Below are 22,277 nucleotides of genomic sequence, written 5' to 3' on the forward strand. Positions count from 1 at the left end.
GTTATTAGTTTAAGTATTTGCTATTGACTGTTCAAATGCGGAGTTTTGCTCATCGTGTGTGTGTGTGTGTGTGTGCGTACGTGCGAGAAAGAGAGGTCACAGTGGAGTCAGCTGTCTTAACTGTGGCTTGTGTACTGCAAACACATTTATCACTGTGTCTGTCATGCGACACTGTTCCCCTTTCAGGCTCTGTCTTTACATTTATTTTGAAAGATGAAGCTCGCGATTATGGTAAGGGGCGTTACATTTCCGACGAGTGCTTGCGGTGTTCGGCCAATCACAATGCACTGGGTCAGCTGGCCAATCAGAGAAGACTGCGCTTGTCGGAAGGAGGGACTTTGTTGAAAACAAAGCATTTGAGAGAGGCGGGGCATAGAGGACCTACAATAATGTACAGTATTTGAAAAAAAAATTTCAAAGTAATTTTCTAATTTTTTTTCAAATTTCAGTTTTTTTAACATTAAAGCATGTCAACATATTCTGTTACACCAAATACACAAAATAATGATCTTTAAAAAAGCATCATATGACCCCTTTAAAAACTCTATGAACATGAAGTTCCTAATATAAATCTCTAATCATTAATAAATGCTGTTTTATGCACACAGAAATTTCCAGAAGAAGTAGTGTCTGTTCAGATTTACAAAGCAATGTTAGTGTGACAAGCCAGCCCAGAAGGGTGAGTTACTCTGAAGTCTTCACTGTGTGTGTGTGTACAGTACAAGCATTTGTACGCATAATAACAGCATCAATGTTTGTTCCTTTCAGAAATGGACCGCAGAAGAAGACAGGAAGCTGAAAGCAGGTGTGAGGAAGTATGGGGAGGGCAAATGGAGAATGATCCTGAATGACTTTGAGTTTGACAACCGCACCGGTGTTAATCTGAAGGACAGATGGAGAATCCTGAAGAAAATAGAAGACTATTGAGCTGCCGGCGGCTTCTGCTTTTAGTATTTAAAGAGCTTTAGCGTTGAGGTTTTCAGTATTTAAGTTGTTTTCAGTCACTTTTTAAAAGTGTATTCCTCCTTTCTTTTATTTCGGTTAAGTTTACGTAATGCATTTATTCACACAAGTGTTTCAGAGTTCAGTGAATAATTCCATTGTTATGCATGTAATTTCACGAAATATGTTTGGAATTCAGGAGCGCCGTTTTGTAAATTAAAAGTAAAAACTATTTAGCAGAAATATCACTGCTGGAAAAACAGCTTTAAAATCTTTCCGTTGCTGTTTGTTTGAACTGTAAGACCAACATTTGTCCAGTAGAGAATGCAAGTGAGTTTGCAAGTTTTGTTTTTTTTTGCTTTCAATCTGTTCCTAGAGATTTTCACAGGGGGGGGAACTAATTTGAATCTACAACTGTAAAAACTAAAGAACTTTTAATAAATGTATGTGAAAGTGGGACATGTTCATTTGTGGATTTTAACAAGGGAGTGAAGAATCATCTTAGGTGGGTTTAAATATGTCAGTCAATTAATTAGGAAAAAAAGTAAAAGTTGCGTTAGTTATTTGAAAAAGTAACTCAGATATTCTCTTGTAAATTAAAAAGTAATGCGTTACTTTACTAGTTACTTGAAAAAAGTTTGAACTACAGCAACATCTTCTGACTTCTCTCAACATGGGGACAGGAGAGCTGTCAGTCAATTAATTAGGAAAAAAAGTAAAAGTTGCGTTAGTTATTTGAAAAAGTAACTCAGATATTTTCTTGTAAATTAAAAAGTAATGCGTTACTTTACTAGTTACTTGAAAAAAGTAATCTGATTACGTAACTCGCGTTACTTGTAATGCGTTACCCCCAACACTGGGTACGAGTAGCACTAGTGGTACTCAGGCTCCCTCGAGTGGTACGCAGAGGAATCACTAAATTAAATGTAAATTAATGTTAAAACCATAGACTGTATGGTTAAAACACAATACATTTTAATTTAATCTTTGAGTAAAGTTTTTATTTTTTCTTTCTTTTTTTTTACATTTAAGTACATTACAGTTTATTTAACTTTTAGGTACAACACATTTTCATTTATCATTATTTCAGTTTTTTATTTACCTGTTTGTAAGCACTGTGCCGTGTTAATGTGCAAACTGTATATTTACAATGTTCAACTGGCTGACAACAATAAATATTCTTATTAGGAATAAAACTGCCTAGCTTTTGAACTGTCAAGAGCTGTAGCTGAATAGTTAGGCCTACTACGCTACTGTATTTTAAGATTGGTCATTATGGTGGTACTTGGAGAGCCAAATATATTCTGAGGTGGTACTTGGTTTAAAAAGTTTGAGAACCGCTGGCTTAAAGTAATGAACTATTTGTTGAAATGAGTAAACAGGCTTCTCATCACAAATTCTCATCATGAACAGTGTCTTTGTGCTTGTTTAATCTACAGTGATACATACCCAGCATCCACTGGGGCCCCATACAAATCATGTGTTCTGCCTTTGCTGTACTCCATTGTTGTTATAAATGCTGCTCCTGGAATTAATCCAACACAATCCCTGTTTAGGTTCAAACAGCTAAGTGATCAAATTTAGCCCATCAAATAAAATAAAAAAACGTGTTAAAACTGTATAAATGTATTAAAAATTAATAATCAAGTAAACTTAAAAGTTCCTTTTTGTTTGACGCACTGTGTTTTTTCTAATCTCTGCTAGTGTAAGCAAGAAGGTAGGACATTTTAAAAGCAATACTGAAAGAGAAGTACACTTCGTTGTTTTGAATATGTACTTGTAGTACTTGTACTTCAAATCTTACAAAGTATATTTTTTAAAAACTGCTTGCAGATAGTATAATATTAATGTGATAAAAAGAGAGATTTCTTACTTGTACTTCTTCTGTACTTCTTTTGTCATGCTTCAACTTCATGCTTCAACTTACTTTGATGTGTTTACTAGCCTACCTGCTAAAGCACTGTGTTTTTTGATAGGCTACTATATGAATAAATTGGGTAACACTTTATTTTAAGGTGTCCATGTTACACGTTACATCTACTTATTATAATAACAATAAATTCTGCATAATTACATGCAAGTAACTCTAAGCCAAACACTAACCATACAGTAAGTACATGTAGTTAATTAATGTTTCTCACTACTTAAATGTATAATTACACTGTAATAAGGACATTTTAAAATAAAGTGTAACCATAAATTGCAACTTCATCATTACAAATGTATAATTACAAGTGCATTAAATACATGACACACAATTTTAATAAAAGTTGCTTTCAATTATATTTTAGTTTACCATAAATGCTTGGCAGTACATTCGGAAGCACACTTTAACCATTATACATAGACAATAGAATTATAAAATTACATTTGATTATGTACTTAAGTTGGTCAAAAACCAACCAAGTTCAGCAAATTGCATTTAATATAAATGTAAACTATAAAACATTTTCATTTCATTGTAAATAACATGCAATTGAATGTCTGAAACATTACATTCAGTTTGCACTTAAGTATTCTTTAAAAATATATTATTCTGTAGTAAGTACTGCGATTTTCACAAGAGCTCTTACAAATATGAATTTAAAAAAAAAATACAAATATGTTGTCTATGGAAAACTTTTAAATGATTACACTGTTGAACAGGCATTTGGGCCTAAAATATAGCCTATTTTGACTAAGATTCATACCTTGCACAGAAGCGCAAAACTGTCCCTGGTGGTCCTGATACTCCATGCATCCGGCCTGTTCCTCCAGCCTCGGACAGGCCTGTCCGCTGTTTTGGGGCAGTCTCTCAACGCTACGTCTCCGGACCCGGAATGAGGGCTGACAGGGTTGTGCGCACCCACTCCAATGACTCCACTCACTCACTACACACGGCTGAGCTAAAAACACAACCCACAGGTGAGAAACAGGTCCAAGATCAGCACGATCAACAGTTCAAACCAGTGGGGGCCCACTAGGCCCTAACAAACTTCCAAGGGATCCTCAAGATATGCAACAAGATATATCTTATTTTAATTCTGTCAACGATCCCTTTTTTTTTTTTTTGAAAAGCCAGGATTCTCCCAGTCTTGAAAAATCTATATTTTGGTGTACATTTTGGCTACATTTTAAAAATGTGGTTTCTGGACCTGGAAAAGTCATTTAAATTAATACAATCTTACTTTATACATTATAGATATATAACACATTTTATGACTATACATCTTTTTAGTTAGTATGTCAAGCTCTAAAATATTTTATTTGGTATTTTGAGAAAAAAATAAAAATAAATAAAATGTGGCCTACAAAACGTGTAAACAGTGGAAGACTTTGAGTCATAAAGGCTGAGAACCTCTGGTATATAAATATAATACTTGTCAAGTTGTGACATGTCAAACAACTTTTTTTAATTATTAGTGCTATAAAAAATTTAAATGACTCAGGCCTACATAACTTTTTGAATGGCACTACATTAATTACAAATTACACTACATTAATAAGTCAGTGCGGATTTGATAGCTCAGCGTAAAAACAGCCTGGCAGATCTGTATAGGATACATGACAGGACTGAATTCTGTTTTGCTCAATATTTTTGTATTTGACAGCTCGTGCATTGCTACAGTATGAATACTTTTATGCTGACTGCTTTTGTATGAAAGGAAGAAATATTATCCTAAAATATAAATTGCATTGGTTTTTGCACAAAAAAAATATATATATATATATGTATATATATATTGTATGTGTTGTATATGTATATATATATACATACAGGTGCATCTCAATAAATTAGATTGTCGTGGAAAAGTTCATTTCAGTAATTCAACTCAAATTGTGAAACTCATGTATATCACAATTGAAAGAACCAAAGACTTCAACTACTTCAGTCTGTGTGCATTGAATTTATTTAATACACGAGTTTCACAATTTGAGTTGAATTACTGAAATAAATGAACTTTTCCACGACATTCTAATTTATTGAGATGCACCTGTATATATATATATATATATATATATATATATATATATATATATATATATATATATATATATATATATATATATAGAGTACGTGTTCTGTGTATTGTATTGTTTGTGACTTAATATTGTAATTTTGTATTGTGTTGTGATGCAAATTAGCTAACTCTGGCACAACACTGTTGTTTTGCGCTGTCCCTGTACAAATAAACGAAATAAACTAAACTAAACTAAGCTCCACATGCCATTTAATCAATTAATGTCTTGTGAAGTGAAAAGCTGTGTGTTTTTGAGAAACAAATCTATCGTTAAGGCATTTTAACTTTAAACTGTTGCTTCTGGCCAAAATCCATAATCTATAATAACATTTCCTCCAGTGAAAAGTCTATCCTCTGTTGTCCTCTCACATTAAAATCCACTGGCATATTTGTTTAGAGCTGTTTTCGACTGTTTTCACCTATAACTGGGACTTGATCTGTGCATATTTGTCTCCTGATTCAGATGAGCCAACTTTTTCAATGGAGAAACCAATATTATGGATAGAGGACTCTGAATTTGTTTATTACAAACACTTCACAAGGTGTGGATTATTGTGACGTTTTTAATCAGCTGTTTGGACTCTCATTCTGACGGCACCCATTCACTGCAAAGGATTCATTGGTGAGGAAGAGTTGTAATGCTAAATTTATCCAAATCTGATTCAATGAGGAAACAAACTCTTGTACATCTTGGATGGCCTGGGGATGAGTACATTTTCAGCAGATATAAATTTTTTGGTGAACTATTCCTTTCACTGAAAGACTACATTACTACCACAGTACTATTTAAATGAACTACATTAACTGATGTATAAAATCTATCATTTTATATTTATACTATTTAAAATATGTACTAGAAAAAAAAATTGCCCAGTCATCTACCAAAATATTACTGTACCACGTACCTGGACACTCTGTTGGGTAGTCAAAGCAGCAGTCTTTAGTCTTTAAACACTTCTCATCACAATAACACATCCCATAGACACGGTCCATCCTCCAGTCAGTAGTGGCACAGGTGAAATCTGTACCTTCACAGCACCTTCCTGAGCATCCGCCTTCTGCAAACTGGTACATCCCAAAAAGAGTGGCCACCACCAGAAGAGCACTCCGGTCCAGTGACAACAACCCCATCATTTCCAAAAAGAACTCTAAAAAGTCCCCGTTACTGTCTTCGGTTCCTCTTGAAGTCAGTGCCACAGGTCTCATTCCTGGAGAGGAAATGAATCTGTCACAGGTGAAGTCATGCTTGTCGGAGGAATCCTTGTGACCTGGAATTCCTGTGACCAAACAACTCTTCTGTTTGCACAGAGAAAAACACAGCTTGGACTGAAAGAATGAGCTATTCTGTGGCAATCAGAGCAGAGGAATTGAATGTCCACCCCTGATGTGTCTGTAAAATCCGTCTGGAACGCTCTGCCCTTGTTCCAGCACACAAAAGTGAACGAGGTAGAGAAAAAGAGAGGTGGGGAAATGTTGTTTGAGTGAAGGGTGTGTGAAAGCTCTTTCTCTCTATACTGCTCTTTTGGCTGCTATGCCCTGTTGTACCACATCAAACTGATCTCAGATCAGTGCCCGGCCTGTTTCTGAAGCTTGTACAGCAGGGAAACAGTGGGAGGAATGTGAGCATTTGGCCTGGCTCCAGTCTACAGAGCCTGGGGCAGCACAAGGCCCGGTTGCTGTCACATCTTCATATCGACTCCACAAGAGCAGACAGTACATGAGCACATGCACCACTGCTATGCAAACTCCCACAGAGAGACTTCATGTTATGTTTGTTAATTAATGGTTGTGACGGTTCCCGTTGTTTGAATTTGGGCAAATTGTGATTTGCAGCTCCACCTACGACTCACCTCAATTTGCAGTCCATTGCCTACACCTGCGACTGTGGTTCAGACGCTCCTTTAAAGGAGATACTAGCAGAGACAAAGGAGTCTTGGACTTGGAATATTGGGCTGTGTTTGGCTTGATTTGTATTGTTTTGAGCACTTTTACATGGCTACAACAGCACATTACACCAGCAGCCAGGCACCCCGCTTTACACACTGATGACGCTGACATTTTCAGAAATATTTTCTTTTCTGTTGTGTTTTGTTCTATTATAGTGATTTACTTTTGAGCTTAATAAAGCCTTTTCCTATTGAGCATTATGCTTCCATGTGTCCCTCCTTTTGTTGCTTCCCTTCGAGCCAGGGGTTGTAACAATGGTGGTATGTCTGCGACATTTCCTCTTTGGAGTGATGGAAATGTGATTAGGTGAGAGAATTAGGTTACTGAATTAGTACTTATCTAATCAGTATACAACCATAACTCAATCAAAGTCAGGATCTACGTGTGGGTTGATTTACAACACACTGAAAAGTATAAACCAGTTTAAAAAGTCAAACCACAAGAAAAGTGGAACTACAAATTATATGTGTGTATATATATATATATATATACACCCATCCTCCAGTCAGTAGTGGCACAGGTGAAATCTGTACCTTCACAGCACCTTCCTGAGCATCCGCCTTCTGCAAACTGGTACATCCCAAAAAGAGTGGCCACCACCAGAAGAGCACTCCGGTCCAGTGACAACAACCCCATCATTTCCAAAAAGAACTCTAAAAAGTCCCCGTTACTGTCTTCGGTTCCTCTTGAAGTCAGTGCCACAGGTCTCATTCCTGGAGAGGAAATGAATCTGTCACAGGTGAAGTCATGCTTGTCGGAGGAATCCTTGTGACCTGGAATTCCTGTGACCAAACAACTCTTCTGTTTGCACAGAGAAAAACACAGCTTGGACTGAAAGAATGAGCTATTCTGTGGCAATCAGAGCAGAGGAATTGAATGTCCACCCCTGATGTGTCTGTAAAATCCGTCTGGAACGCTCTGCCCTTGTTCCAGCACACAAAAGTGAACGAGGTAGAGAAAAAGAGAGGTGGGGAAATGTTGTTTGAGTGAAGGGTGTGTGAAAGCTCTTTCTCTCTATACTGCTCTTTTGGCTGCTATGCCCTGTTGTACCACATCAAACTGATCTCAGATCAGTGCCCGGCCTGTTTCTGAAGCTTGTACAGCAGGGAAACAGTGGGAGGAATGTGAGCATTTGGCCTGGCTCCAGTCTACAGAGCCTGGGGCAGCACAAGGCCCGGTTGCTGTCACATCTTCATATCGACTCCACAAGAGCAGACAGTACATGAGCACATGCACCACTGCTATGCAAACTCCCACAGAGAGACTTCATGTTATGTTTGTTAATTAATGGTTGTGACGGTTCCCGTTGTTTGAATTTGGGCAAATTGTGATTTGCAGCTCCACCTACGACTCACCTCAATTTGCAGTCCATTGCCTACACCTGCGACTGTGGTTCAGACGCTCCTTTAAAGGAGATACTAGCAGAGACAAAGGAGTCTTGGACTTGGAATATTGGGCTGTGTTTGGCTTGATTTGTATTGTTTTGAGCACTTTTACATGGCTACAACAGCACATTACACCAGCAGCCAGGCACCCCGCTTTACACACTGATGACGCTGACATTTTCAGAAATATTTTCTTTTCTGTTGTGTTTTGTTCTATTATAGTGATTTACTTTTGAGCTTAATAAAGCCTTTTCCTATTGAGCATTATGCTTCCATGTGTCCCTCCTTTTGTTGCTTCCCTTCGAGCCAGGGGTTGTAACAATGGTGGTATGTCTGCGACATTTCCTCTTTGGAGTGATGGAAATGTGATTAGGTGAGAGAATTAGGTTACTGAATTAGTACTTATCTAATCAGTATACAACCATAACTCAATCAAAGTCAGGATCTACGTGTGGGTTGATTTACAACACACTGAAAAGTATAAACCAGTTTAAAAAGTCAAACCACAAGAAAAGTGGAACTACAAATTATATGTGTGTATATATATATATATATATACACTGAACAAAATTATAAACACAACACTTCCAACCCCCATTTTTCATGAGCTGAACTTAAAGATCTAAGACTTTTTCTATGTACACAAAAGGCCTATTTCTTATTTCATATATTTCATATAAAAGGCCACAATAAAAGGCCACTCTAAAATGTGCAGTTTTACTGTATTGTGGGGTCCGGGGGGTCCGAAAACCAGTCAGTATCTGGTGTGACCACCATTTGCCTCACGCAGTGCAACACATCTCCTTCGCATAGAGTTGATCAGGTTGTTGATTGTGGCCTGCGGAATGTTGGTCCACTCCTCTTCAATGGCTGTGCGAAGTTGCTGGATATTGGCAGGAAGTGGATGTTGATAGCATATTTTTTTGTCTATGCTTGGCTGAGACCGTTTTCCCTCCACAGGGAACTCGGCCTAATCATGAGAGGAATGAGGGGCTGCTCATGCACAGAGAGAAAGATCAAGGCAAAGACGGGATATTAGTGAGAATTAACCTCTAGGAGATCTGTTGTGACTGTCGGCAAACTCCATTGCTTTGATTGTTCGCCGCAACAAGGGAGCCAATTCAAGCAAGAGTAACACTCTTTAACATCATCATCAAACCACAGGAAATGACATCACCACTCAGTAGGCACAATATTGCTCCAAATAGAAGAATGGTGGGAACTGTTTCTGAGAGTAAATATATAAGACATTTGTATCCAGCTTGTCTAGCATCAGCCATCTGTTTTATTAAGAAATCAATTAGAATGTATTTCCTTTCAGTGCAGGTTTTCTTTTGGATACGTGAAAGTGCAGCAAATATAATTTTTGCATCAAATGTGACTGATTCCCCTGCTGTCCTTTGAAACTCACTCTGTAGAGTTTGAAAAGCAGGTCCATTCATTTGCATGTTTGAATGGACTTTCCTGCGTTTGGCGTGTTTAACTGCATTGTGTGTGTGTATAAGAGTGTTTATGGTGTATAAGTGAAGGAGAGTTATGTGGGGTCATGTCAGTGTTATGCATACCACAGCCTCCTGAGAAAACCGTCCTGGATACAAACTGCCAATGTGGATACCAAACCAATGCAAATAAACGCTAAATCAAACCAGCCCCATAGCACTGGTGCCAGAGCACCCCTAAATATGACAATCAATTTGCAAAGATTTAACGCATGCTAATACATTTTCATCTACACTACTGTTTAAAAGTTTGTGGGTTTTGAAAGAAGTCTATTATGCTCACCAAGGTTACGTTTATTAGATTAAAAATATAGTAAAAAGTCATTTTGTGAGATATTGTTACAACTTAAACAGTTTTCCGGGTCATTTCATGAAATCGGTGCCTTTTCCATTTTTTTTTTCATTTTTTCAAAAATTAAAGATAAAATACGTTTCATCAAGACTTTTTAAATATTCATGAAATGAAGACACCTTAAAATGACAAGAAATTGTATTGTGCCATCTCAGGCTATGTAATTTATTATTTTATGACTATTTTTCTACCTTATGTTTTGTTTTTTTGTTTTTTCAACCCTGTTACAGATACAAGCGTTATTATATACTATAGTTTAATTAGAACTATGTGATAGTTTTCACATATGAGCAGCATTTTTGTCCCTCTTTTCACAGGGATTGTTTTTGTTGGGATTGGTAAAATTTTGGATTTTTATTTATATATATACAGGTGCATCTCAATAAATTAGAATGTCGTGGAAAAGTTCACATTCAGATGGCCAAGAACCTAATTTTGGAGGGTGACCCCATGTCAATTAAAGGGGTCATATGACGTTGCTAAAAAATAACATTATTTGTGTATTTGGTGTAATGCAATGTGTTTATGCAGTATTACGCCTCTACCATACTGTGATGCCGTCTCCCGGAGCGACGAGACAACACCAATAAAGCCCATTATAAACGAGGCATTTGTTGCATCCAGTGGGGACATAATTACTGATTATAATGACTTATACTGTCTTTTTACGCATTGTGTTGCATTGCGTTGCGTAAACATAAAACCATGTTTGCATTTGTGATCGGAGAAACAACAAACAACAAGCGCTACTCTACGCTGCTCAAAACTCGCGTTTGAATCGTCAGTGGCAAATCCTTTAAATATGAAAACGTACTTACAGGCTGAGAGTCAGCATTATTTGTCAGAACACTGGCATTGTAGTCTACTCTCCAAGGAAACAGTCCTCGTCCTCCGTAAAATGTGTTGCACACATCTGAATATTTGGTTTGGACTGTTCTGGAACAGTGTTGTAAATACAACTTAGAAGCAGCCAGAGACTCAACGCACCTTCAAAATAATCCAACTGAGGTGCATAGACCAAAAAAGTTTCCCAAAGGTGAAAAGCTTTAAAAAAGTCTGCACACTCAAACATCAAAGCGAGATGAAAGCAATATAAGCAATTTACTGAGTAAAAACAAGGCAAATGTTTCGGTCACATGTTGACCATTTTCAATGCCAAGCTAATGGCAACTAAATACAACTTAACCACTGATTTCTAGTTGTGTCCTCTTTTGGAAGGCCAAACAAAGTAGTTTTTCTTTCACAACCAAACACAGCGTCTCCACGACATGACGGCGGTGGCAACAATACTACAGCCAGAATCAAAGTTACGCTTCTTTCTTTGCGTGAACATTTGGGCGGTGTTATGCAAATCTTCCCACATTGTGACGTAGACATGTGGGGGCGTGTTAGAATGAGGTGTTTTAGGAGGGCGTGGACGAGTCTTAACTTTTATAAAGAATATCTCTTTGGGTTTGAGACTTTAGTCTTTGCAACTTTAGGGATCTTATCTATTCACGAACAGCTTGTAACACTCTAAAGAGAAAGGAAAACTTGAAATTGCATCATATGACCCCTTTAAGAATATATATATATATACATTTTTTTTTTTTTTACAAGGGACATTAAAAAAGGGCTTTGTCCAAAATAAAATACTTAAAGTTACAATGGAAAAACCTGGAAGGCTGTATCAAATATAATTTTTAAAATTTTTATGAAATTGATGACAGCAACAGGATTGACGTCATAGTCACAGCCACAGGACTGACCAGAGTAACAGGGATGACAGGACACACATTCTTCTGCACACATATTTGTATACATAATACTGTATAATTTTATCATTTTAAATTGCATTATGTTGTTTTGCATTTATTTGGCATAGTTGTATTAGTGAAGTCAAGTCACCTTTATTTATTTAGGGCTTTGTACAACACAGATTGTCAAAGCATGTAGCTTTACAATGTTAAACAGGAAAATAGTGTTGATAATGTAGGAAGACAATAGTAAACAGCCAATTTTTTCAGTTAAAGTCAGTTCATTGTTGATTTTGCACATACATTTCAAAGATATTTAATGTTTTAAGGGTATTGTAATTAGATAATGCGCACATCTGTTTGTCTGTGTTCCGTCACAGAACTTCAAATATACTGATCTGGTTAAATTAAGGTGATCAGATCTAGGTCTTCCTATGATCACATGAAACCAGATTAAGATCTTGATTCGGAAATTTGGTTTCACTTTCTTGAACATTGCAAGACTGGGGCGAGGGTCTGCAGTCACCTTACTACTCTTGTTTGTAATTGAATTTACATGGATGCATTATTGACAATGAGATATGGGAAAAAAATTTCATTGAGACTGATCATCTTATCCCAGTCATTAACAACAACAATAGTAATCGTAACAATACCAACAATACTAATTAAAAATGTAACTGATGCCACTGAGTGATATAGGAATTAGCTCAATAATACACCCAGTGTGACCTTTAAAATGTTTGAATTTTACAGACAATCTTTAAAAATGGGGTCACACCTAATCTATGTCATCCCTGTTACCCACATCAAAAACTGTTATTCTGAAAAGTAACAGGGCTGACAGTAACAGGTTTGACGATTTCAAACAAATTTGCTATTTGCTAGCTAATAGTCAAGTTCACGTTGAACACTTGTAGATATTGATTATATTAAATGTAATAAATAATTGTTTACATTTAAATTTTAAAAATGGTAACAGTATTGACATTGCATGATGTCACCCCCCTCAGTCAAGCCTCATAAATCATCAAAACCAGAAGATTATAGACGAGTGAGATAAACATGCATGTGTTTTTAAGTGTTGCAATCCTGGTTGAGAGATGATGTATTGTAACCTCTTAGAAGGTCACTTGAATGTGGCATTATTTTACAAGGGTTTTTGATGAAGGTAACAGGGCTGACATGAAATCAGGGGACACCAATAAAATAATTTATATTTAATTGAAAATATAAATATTGTATATTTATTATGCCAAAAACATTGCTTAACAATGAGACTGTATTTAGAACAATATTCAAACGTGATTTTTTATATCATTTTGCAAATTAAAAGTCCTGCTGAAAAAGAAAAATCATAGTAAAGGACAGGCCAAAAACCTTACTCTTATCAGCATAAATTCTATTTAAATCATTTAAAAAACAATTTAACCGACTTTTTTTATGTAATATTGATGAAAGAATACATAGTATTATGTTTTTAAACTGCAAATGTATTTGCTATCTTAATTCTATGTTTGATTATTTCTTAGGGACGCAAAAGGCACCGATTTTGTGGAATGACCCTTCTATTTTAATCTATTTATTTTATTCCTGTAATGGCAAAGCTGGATTTTCAGCAGTCTGCTTTACTCCAGTCTTTAAAGTTGGTGCTCAAGTAACATTTATTATCAGTGTGGAAAAGAGTTGTGCTGCTTAATATATTCGTGGAAATAATAATAATAATAATTATTAATTTATTTAATAGATTAAAGGAACAGCATTTATTTGAAATCTTGTGTAATGTATTTCCTGTCATATTTAATCAATTTTAATGCATCCTTTTTTTTAAAAAAAACTAATTTTACTTTTCCTAACTAACCTTAAACTTTCAGAAAGTAGTGTACAACTTAAAATTTAAAAACATATTAAGAAGGATATTATAAAGATGTTATTTTCAATATTATATAATTTTATTCTAATAAATTTTATTCTACACTCCAAAAAATGCTGGGTTGTTTCAACCCAATGTTGGGTCAAATATGGACGAACCCAACTGTTGGGTTAAATTTGTTACATTTTTAAATGAGCTTTTTAACCCAACAGTTGGGTTAGTCCATATTTGACCCAACATTGGGTTGAAACAACCCAGCATTTTTTAGAGTGTAATTAGCTATCACCGTACTAAATCCAAAACAAATTTTGAACATACTTTTTGGTAAATATTAGCTTTTTTATTCATTTGCAGCATATATTTTCTCCATATTAGAGTAATATATTAAAATAACGTATTTCATTTTCATTCAGATTTATTTGAAAGTGTTTTGTAACAAATCAATTTTAAAAATCAGTCTTTTCAAAATCTCTCTCAAGTTTCCATGGCATTTTATCATGATCTCTACAAGTTCTCAAACGCTATCTCAATCTATGTATCTCTTCTTTTAATGCGATGTTATAATATCACATTATCTATAATGAATGAGCATTTATTCAGGTTTCCAGAACTTCCTCTTCACTCGGTTTCCATCTGTTACAGTCTGATGGCTTGTTGATAGAGTGACTCAGCTCTTGGTTATGTAGAGCGTATCCATGCAGACACCCACTTCTGTTTGTCTAAGGTGCAGGTGTGCTCTCATTGTTGACAATGGACAGAACAGACAGTCTGTTTGTCATGCTGAACCAGAGAGAGAGGAAAACTGTACTCTGTGACAGAATAAAATCAGAACAACATTAGTTCAGCTATTTTTAAAGACATATTAGTGGACCAGTGACCCCTGCTGTCTCACGTCAGTCGACTGTGAAACCTGTTTCTTCAGAATCTAGAGTTCCAGTGAGGTGAGGTGTTACTCATCATTAGCACATGAGGGAAGGTTGTAAAGCTACAGGATGTTCTCTGAGCCAGACCAAAAGTATAGTGGGTCAATGTCAGTATGGCCAAACTGCAACTGTTATTTCATCCAAAAAAGGAATTAGACTTTCACTGCGGAGTAGCAGGAGTAAAAGTGTGATTAAATGCATATCCTTGATTAGTGCAAGTCTTTGATTCAGAACACATAATTCTATTTCATACGCAGATTCAAACTTTTAATGGCATTTAAGCTTTTAAGAACAGATACTATGCAAGATAATTTCCACCACTTAAGAAAACAAGATCACGCTTTTGGTAAATTATAATTGACAAACATTTTTGTAAAGCGTATGAAATACTAATTCATTTATGGGATTAAAAATCAAAACAAATGTTGAAATTATTAGACAAAGTCATGACAAAGCTATAGAATTTATATCACTTAGATACAGACTTTTAATGGCATTTAATCATTTTCATTTAAGTTTAAGGACTCTATGAAAGGTCAGTTCCACCACATAAGAAAAAAATCATTCTTTTGATAAATCATACTTGTGACATCAATTCTAAATTACTAAACAAAACCTAATCATAATTAAGACTTAAGTTGAAATAAAATTGACATCAAAATTATGACAAAGTTGAAATTATGAGATACTAACTCGTATTTATATGAGATTAAGTCAAAATGAAGACAAGTTATGAATTATGTATAATTTAAAATTGTATCTCATAATTTGAACAGTATTCATAGTTTTGACTTTCCATGATCTACATTTTTCCCCTTATGTGGCAGAAATAGTCAGGGATCTGGAAGGAGGACCCAGTTGCAGTGTGAGGGTTTATTGACAAAACAGATCAATACAAAAGGGTTGTGAGGTGCACAGGTGATACCACAACAGGAACACCGTAAACGGAGATAGCTAGGGAAGGCCACTGGAACAGCCTCAGACAACTGGCAGAATGCTATAGCAGCAGAGGCGGCGGCAAGACCAGGCCGGTGGAGAGACCGGAGCAAAGCACCAGAGAGCCGAGCGCCAATACTTATTGACCATAAACTCTGAAGCACCCCAGACAAAGGAATCAGTGGACAGGAACTCTAACACCACAACAAGACAAAACATGGCTCCACAGGAACACAAATTTCTTCAAGACAGGCAAGAGAATAAAACAAAACAAAAAAGGACTAATAAAAAAAATTAAAAGCATATCAACCAAAAAATCAGGACTAAGAGAACTAAATGAACACTAAAATAAAAGCAAAAAGACAAAAACAGACAAAACCCAAAAACAAGGAGCAAGACAAGAACATAGAACTACAAGAGACAAGACTAGAGCGCAAGATCAAACAGACAGGGCGGGAGACAGGAACACATACTCAGCCACATCCAGCGACAGTGAGGGAAAGAATGACCACAGACCAGCCAAGACAGTAGGGCAAGGGGCACTATAAATAGGGAGGAAAACACGAGGAACAGGTGAGCACAATTAGACCAACAAGGCTAAAAAGAGGAAACAAGGAGGAGGGGCTAGAGAAGCACATGGCTGAGAAAAACAAACTAGGTCATGTGCTGACACAGGACAACAGACACAAGAAACAAAACACAACCCTGACAGAAATCAGCTTCCATGAAGTATAGATACCTGCTTTTTATTTTTTTTACTGTGACAATATCAGGACCAAAGCAAATTTAATTCAAACTATTCATATTATTTAAATGATGAAATGCCATTCACAACCTATTGAATATTCACATACAACCTACTGAATTACTGCTGAAATATGAGGTATTTCTGAGTAAAACAAGATATTCAAAAAACACTGTAGGGCCAGGACCTGATTTTATCCACCTTAAATTGTTTGAATTGTGAAAAGTAGCCTGTGTATGACAGGTGCAGGTTGAAAGGTTGAAAAATAAGAGGACCTGGTGATGTAAAACCAAAATTGAAAGTCATTTCATTTGTAAGTCACTTTGGATAAAAGCGTCTGCTAAATGACTACATGTAAATGTAAGAAAGTAAAAAGTAAAGGTCAGTTTTGATTTGTTGACTTTAAAAAAGAAAAAGAAACAGCTTTAGTTTGACATTTTATGTCTCACTGAGCTATCTGAGAAACACAGTAAAGTCACTCTAAAAGGTCTCTTATGTTTTATACTGAACATATTAATGTCACCTGATATCAAAGTCATTCTTTGAACTGGACTTCTGTTGTTCGCTCTAACCGTTCTATTGAGCTAACCTTCAAAACTCTTGCCAAATCTGGGCCTTTTGATTTGTAGATTTGGCTGTGTTTAGGTTTGGCTTGGGTACCGTCTCCATTCTCAGATTCATGAAGATAGAAGAGGACACTGTCTACTCTCTGTGAGTGAACTTACTGAAGTATATCATTACCATTAACCTGACTAGGTCGCATTCCTTTCAGTGCACACAACCCTCATATCACTGTTGGTCATTTTATGGACCACAAAGGCCAGATATATTGTATGATAGTGGCACATCAATACTTTTCATCATTTCACTCCTTATCCAAATGTCATAAAGTTCATCCATTTAACCATAGCACATAACCACTAGACGACAAGTAACATTTATAAGGGCTCTAACCAGTAGGGTTTGGAAGTCAGGCTGATTTGGAGTGAGTTAAAACGAGCTGAGCTGAAATGATAAACCTCTTGTGGGCAGGTCTACAGCAGCGTTTTATTAAAGGACTCTTTGTTTACTGTTTGTTCCAGGTCATTTTGATTGACTAAAGTTGAAAGCTGCTGTACTCACTGAAGAAAGAAAAAAAACAAGCCATGAAGAGTGCAGCTTGTAAAGCAGCTCACTATGAAACCGTTACAGTCTTGTTGATTAAAATAAAAAGTTAAATGCAACTTTGCAGATATGAAAAAATTTGTTATAAAAAATAGTTAAAAAATATTATTTATATTAATAAAAAACCTCTAATAAATAATTTTATTAATTTATATTAAAGGGTTAGTTCACCCAAAAATGAAAATTAGGCTGTGTTTTACTCACCCCCGAGGCATCCTAGGTGTATATGACTTTCTTCTTTCAGACGAATCCAGACGGAGTTATGTTAAAAATTGTCCTGGCTTTTCCAAGCTCTATTATTGCAGTCAGCGGGTGTTGCAGTGCTTCAGTCCAAAAGAAGTGAAATAAAAAGTGCCCATCCGTATAAAAAAAAAAAGTGTCCCACACGGCTCCGGGGGGGTGAACAAATGCCTCCTGTAGCAAATCGATGCGTTTTTGTAAGAAAAATATCCATATTCAAAATGTAATAATCACTTTAATCTAGCTTGTGCCAACAGTTGTACACGGAAGGTTGTACACGGAAGTACACGGTACACTGATGACTTATAAGTTCAGCGTTGCGCATGCGCCGGTGAGTCTCGTGAAAACCAACATTTGTTAATAGGAGCAAAGGAAGCAAAGTTTCCTCACTTTAGCAAAGGAAAACCAGTCTCCTCTTGGCTTATATCGAAATCCTCCGACATTCTTCTTTACAAACCATCGTTTTGTACTTCTAGTGACCGTTGTTTTGTTTTGATCTCTCCCCTGCACTTCCGCGTGCGTCACTTCTGAGTGGCGCATGCGCAAAGCCGACCTCATACGTCATCCGCCCGGAACTGCTTCCGTTTACAACAGTGAGCGCAAGCTGGATTAAATTGATTATTACGTTTTAAATTGTTATTTTTCTTACAAAAATGCATCGATTCGCTACAGGAGGACTTTGTTCACCCCCGGAGCCATGTGGGACACTTTTTTTTATGGATGGGCGCTTTTTTTTCACTTCTTTTGGACTGAAGCACTGCAACACCCGCTGACTGCAATGATAGAGCTTGGAATAGTCAGGACAATTTTTAATATAACTCCGACTGGATTCATCTGAAAGAAGAAAGTCATATACACCTAGGATGCCTCGGGGGTGAGTAAAACACAGCCTAATTTTCATTTTTGGGTGAACTAACCCTTTAAGTATTATTGATTAATAGTAGTAGTATTAATGCTTATTTTATAATATTTTAAGTTATTATTGTAGTTATTATATATTATTTATTATTGATTTACCATTGATAATATTATATTAATATAATTATTATTGATTAATATTAGTAGAATTATTAGTATTAAGAATTAATCAATAAATATAAACATCACCCTCTATAAATCATTACCATTTTAAACAAATAATAAATAATTTATTGATTCATAATAATGATGATGATAAAAATAATAACAAATCCAAACATTAGCCTTTTTTTATTATTAAAATGTATTAATTGACAACATTTTATGTAATTTTATTTCAATTTAACGTAAGTTCAATGAACTATTAATAGTAATAATAAAAAAACCTCTAAAAATAATTTATTATTATAATTTATATACAATGTATCATTTATTCACTGAATAACAACAACGATAATAATAATAATATACAAACTTTACAATCATTACAATTGTAAACAAATAAGTAATTTAATTCATTTATTAATTACTAATAATAAAAAAATTTTTTTTACAAATATACATATATTATTATAATGTATATAATATATCATTATATATCATTTATTATTATTATTACTGTTATCATTATTAATAATAATAATAATCTGCTTCTCATTGCAGGTGGTTCCTGAAATGAACTCTTGAAGCCAAAAAGACATTATCTCTCTTCTCTCTGCCCAGAATGTGCCAACCTAGTCTTGAACCGAATCAACCTGGCCCTTTTCCTTTCGACAAAAGACACTTTGGTGTAGAATGGAGCTCTCCCACGCTCTCCAGAACAACCTGCACAAAGATGCAGCCTCCCACCTGCATTAAAATACTGCTGAATCTGTAATGCACTGTATACTCTAAAATCAGCTAAAACATACAACAGCCATATGTTTGTAAATGCTACTGGCTGATATATACGTATGAAACTATCAAAACTATCAATTAAAAACATAATACACTTAGAGTTTCATACTATTTAATAATGCAGTTCTTAACTTTCAGATAACGTTGAAGCAAATTGTTTCTTTGACAAAAATATGTTTTTTTGGATATGATCATATGAACTTAAAGTTAAAGGCAGTACACAAAGTATAAAGTTTTTTTATATATGCAACAGGACTTAGAAAACATATATAAGTGCAATGTTAAGGCAGTTATTCTTGGCGAATACACTTTAAATTCAACAATCCCTGATAGTTTTACATAAGAAATATAAATGCTCGCTAGAGCCATCGTTTTCATTTGATTTCAGTTATAATATAGTGGCTGCGCTACAACACTCTGTACCTCTCAAGTTTTTCTCCTTGACTTTATTTACTCCATCTTGGCACAGTTGTGATTTCAGGAGTCGAGTGTTTCCTCTTTGGCTAATGAACTCCGATTAAGAGTCCTGCCTATTGATCTTTTTGAGTCTCTTCATCCTCTCCTGCCGGACTGTCTCTGCTTCCAGAGAGGAAATCTCTGTGAGCCTCTGAACAAAAGAGGCCGAGGCACCCAGGTGTGGATCAGGGTACGACTGGGCTGAAAAACAATTACCGGCCCACATGCTGGTTAGACAAGAGCACAGTTTGCTTATTCAGATTTACACAGGTAATGCTCATCTCACCTCATACAAAAGACTGGGAATTTCAATAATGGCCTACAGTCTGGTGGGGGGACGTGAGGTATGTGTGTACTTAAGCTTTACGTGAGTTAAATGTGTGTATTTTATGTTTGTGAGCTCATGAAAAACACAAGCACATGTGAAATTCATATATGTGTGCGTTCTGAATCGGTAAACGGAGTGAAGTGAGAGATCTCACCTGTTAAACATTAAGCAAACCCATAACTAACACATGCTATGTGCTAAATGTATGGGTTATTACAAGGTAAATGACAATAAATCAGTTCTCTCTGAAATCGCTGCATTTAAATGTTAGATTTAAGCTTAGAAGCTCACTTTTGTTGTTAGCGCCATAAGAGAAGAGATTGTGCACTCTGTTTTTCATCCTTAATCTGAAATGCAGAGAATAAGAACAAGAGAGAGTAAAATAAGTATACAATAAACACAATATGTATAGTCAAATACAAAAAAAATTATAATAATAAAGTTACCTGTTTTTATAGTTTTGTGATAAACAGAGTCGTCCACTGATAGATGGGGTAATGGCTGGTAATAGAACTGATGGAAATGAGGTCAGATAATCAGACCTGAAATTGACGTAGAGAATATATGATGTAGAGAATATTAGTAAATATTGCAGTATTTCAACAGTCTTGAAGAACTCACCCGCAAATAAGTGGTCTTGGGTCGTGCGGGCAGAGTTCTTTGCGGTGGGCAAATCTGGTTAAATTATGAGAGCGATAAACATGGAACTCCTGAAAGAGTGGATTTGTAGGGTTGTGGTTCCTCAGAACATCATCTGTTTGGGAAAATAAACATATTTATGTTCTAAGGTTTCCAGAGAAAGCAAAAGAAACATCTATAAATAATAGAATGATCTAAACACTTTCATCTCAAATAATTGCAAAAGCAATCCCTGACTAAATTGACTTAGATCTAAAGAGATGATGATGCTGAAACTATATGCTGCAAAAATATTCATGTAAAATTTGTGAGCGCCATCTATTGGCTACCCCACTAAAACTACCAATTACACATTTGTTCCATCTCATCAAATAATGATGACAGTATAATAATCTGAATGAATACACATGGTATTAAGATACTTTCTTTGCCCTTTTTCCCATTTGTATACTAATAATGATACAATAAATGACATATTACTATTTTATGAATGGAAAGAGGGATAAATACTGTACCTTCAATACCATTAGTGATGTAAGTTCCATTTCGCCATCGTTTATCAAATAAGAAATGGCGGTCAGAAATATCACTGTCAGACACATGGTTTTGTGAGGTACGGTTGGTAACTGCTGAGCGATTTTTGGCTAACAATGGAAGCAGTGGCCTGTGAAGTTGGAAACACACAAACGATGTAGAATAATGTCTCATATAGTGGTTCAATACATGCTGCCATTACAGAGTGTTTGTGTAGAAATACACAAGGCAACTTTAGTGACTTAACGTTACTATCTCAATGTTTGCATTGATTTCTGTGGAAGTTTTTTATAAAGATAGCCTATATACCCTTACGAAAAAGACGTTTATTCAAGTGTGCTATTAGTATACTTCTTTTAAACTAAAAATAGGAAAGTATACTTTTAGTCAACTTTTTATGTACTTCTCAGAAATGGGCTTTATGTACTTCTCAGAAATATACTTAATATGACATTTAAGTATACTTGACTTATACTTAGAAAAAGTCTAAATCTATTTTAGCTATAATTGTGCTAGAATCCGTGTTTTCATTGTTATACTGTAGGGGGCTAGTACACATCTTCTGTACAGAATTTCCAAAAAACACAAGTGAAAAAGAAACCGAAACAACAGATGCTTCCACATGTATTCTAACACGATCATCAGACATAAAACAGCATCAAAACTGTGTAACATTATGGACTCAAATGTCGACCAATGAAGAGGTAATAATGACTGTCAAGCTTTGGGGTGTTGATCGACTCTATCTACGTTTTGATTATC

The 22,277-nt window shown here is 35.6% G+C and overlaps 3 protein-coding genes across 3 annotated transcripts in view; 1 reads left to right on the forward strand and 2 right to left on the reverse strand.

Moving 5' to 3' along the window:
* The window catches only part of LOC107589967 (telomeric repeat-binding factor 1-like), a 6,057-nt gene extending 4,656 nt beyond the window's left edge, over positions 1-1,401 (forward strand). The window contains exons 2-3 of the mRNA XM_016278559.1: positions 609-679; positions 769-1,401. Coding sequence (XP_016134045.1) covers positions 609-679; positions 769-927 — 230 coding nt within the window. The 3' untranslated portion in view covers positions 928-1,401. The remainder of the gene's footprint in view (positions 1-608; positions 680-768) is intronic.
* Positions 1,402-1,814: 413 nt separating this feature from the next.
* On the reverse strand, positions 1,815-6,738 carry LOC107589968 (somatomedin-B and thrombospondin type-1 domain-containing protein-like). The gene is made up of 4 exons (XM_016278561.1): positions 5,849-6,738; positions 3,633-3,827; positions 2,392-2,467; positions 1,815-1,857 (listed from the first exon to the last, which is right to left on the reverse strand). Exons 1-4 carry the CDS (start codon positions 6,147-6,149, stop codon positions 1,815-1,817), a joined length of 615 nt encoding a protein of 204 aa, XP_016134047.1. The 5' UTR covers positions 6,150-6,738.
* A 13,184-nt stretch (positions 6,739-19,922) lies between these two features.
* Positions 19,923-22,277, reverse strand: part of LOC107589993 (uncharacterized) — a 4,470-nt gene continuing 2,115 nt past the window's right edge. The window contains exons 3-7 of the mRNA XM_016278583.1: positions 21,497-21,645; positions 20,964-21,096; positions 20,789-20,884; positions 20,634-20,689; positions 19,923-20,215 (exon numbers count right to left, since the gene is read on the reverse strand). Of these exons, the coding sequence (XP_016134069.1) occupies positions 20,076-20,215; positions 20,634-20,689; positions 20,789-20,884; positions 20,964-21,096; positions 21,497-21,645 (574 nt within the window). The 3' untranslated portion in view covers positions 19,923-20,075. The remainder of the gene's footprint in view (positions 20,216-20,633; positions 20,690-20,788; positions 20,885-20,963; positions 21,097-21,496; positions 21,646-22,277) is intronic.

This window comes from Sinocyclocheilus grahami, unplaced genomic scaffold, assembly GCF_001515645.1.
Source record: "Sinocyclocheilus grahami isolate Dianchi unplaced genomic scaffold, SAMN03320097.WGS_v1.1 scaffold122.1, whole genome shotgun sequence".
Lineage (NCBI taxonomy): Eukaryota > Metazoa > Chordata > Actinopteri > Cypriniformes > Cyprinidae > Sinocyclocheilus > Sinocyclocheilus grahami.

Bases quoted from the DNA above. Each gene is read 5' to 3' on its own strand.
- LOC107589968 (XM_016278561.1), bottom strand. From the start codon at position 6,149: ATGAGACCTGTGGCACTGACTTCAAGAGGAACCGAAGACAGTAACGGG. The intron at 3,828-5,848 runs GTACGTGGTACA...TTGTGTTTTTAG, and splicing joins CTACCCAACAGAGTGTCCAG to CTCAGCCGTGTGTAGTGAGT. The intron at 2,468-3,632 runs GTATGAATCTTA...GATTAATTCCAG, and splicing joins GTTTTGCGCTTCTGTGCAAG to GAGCAGCATTTATAACAACA.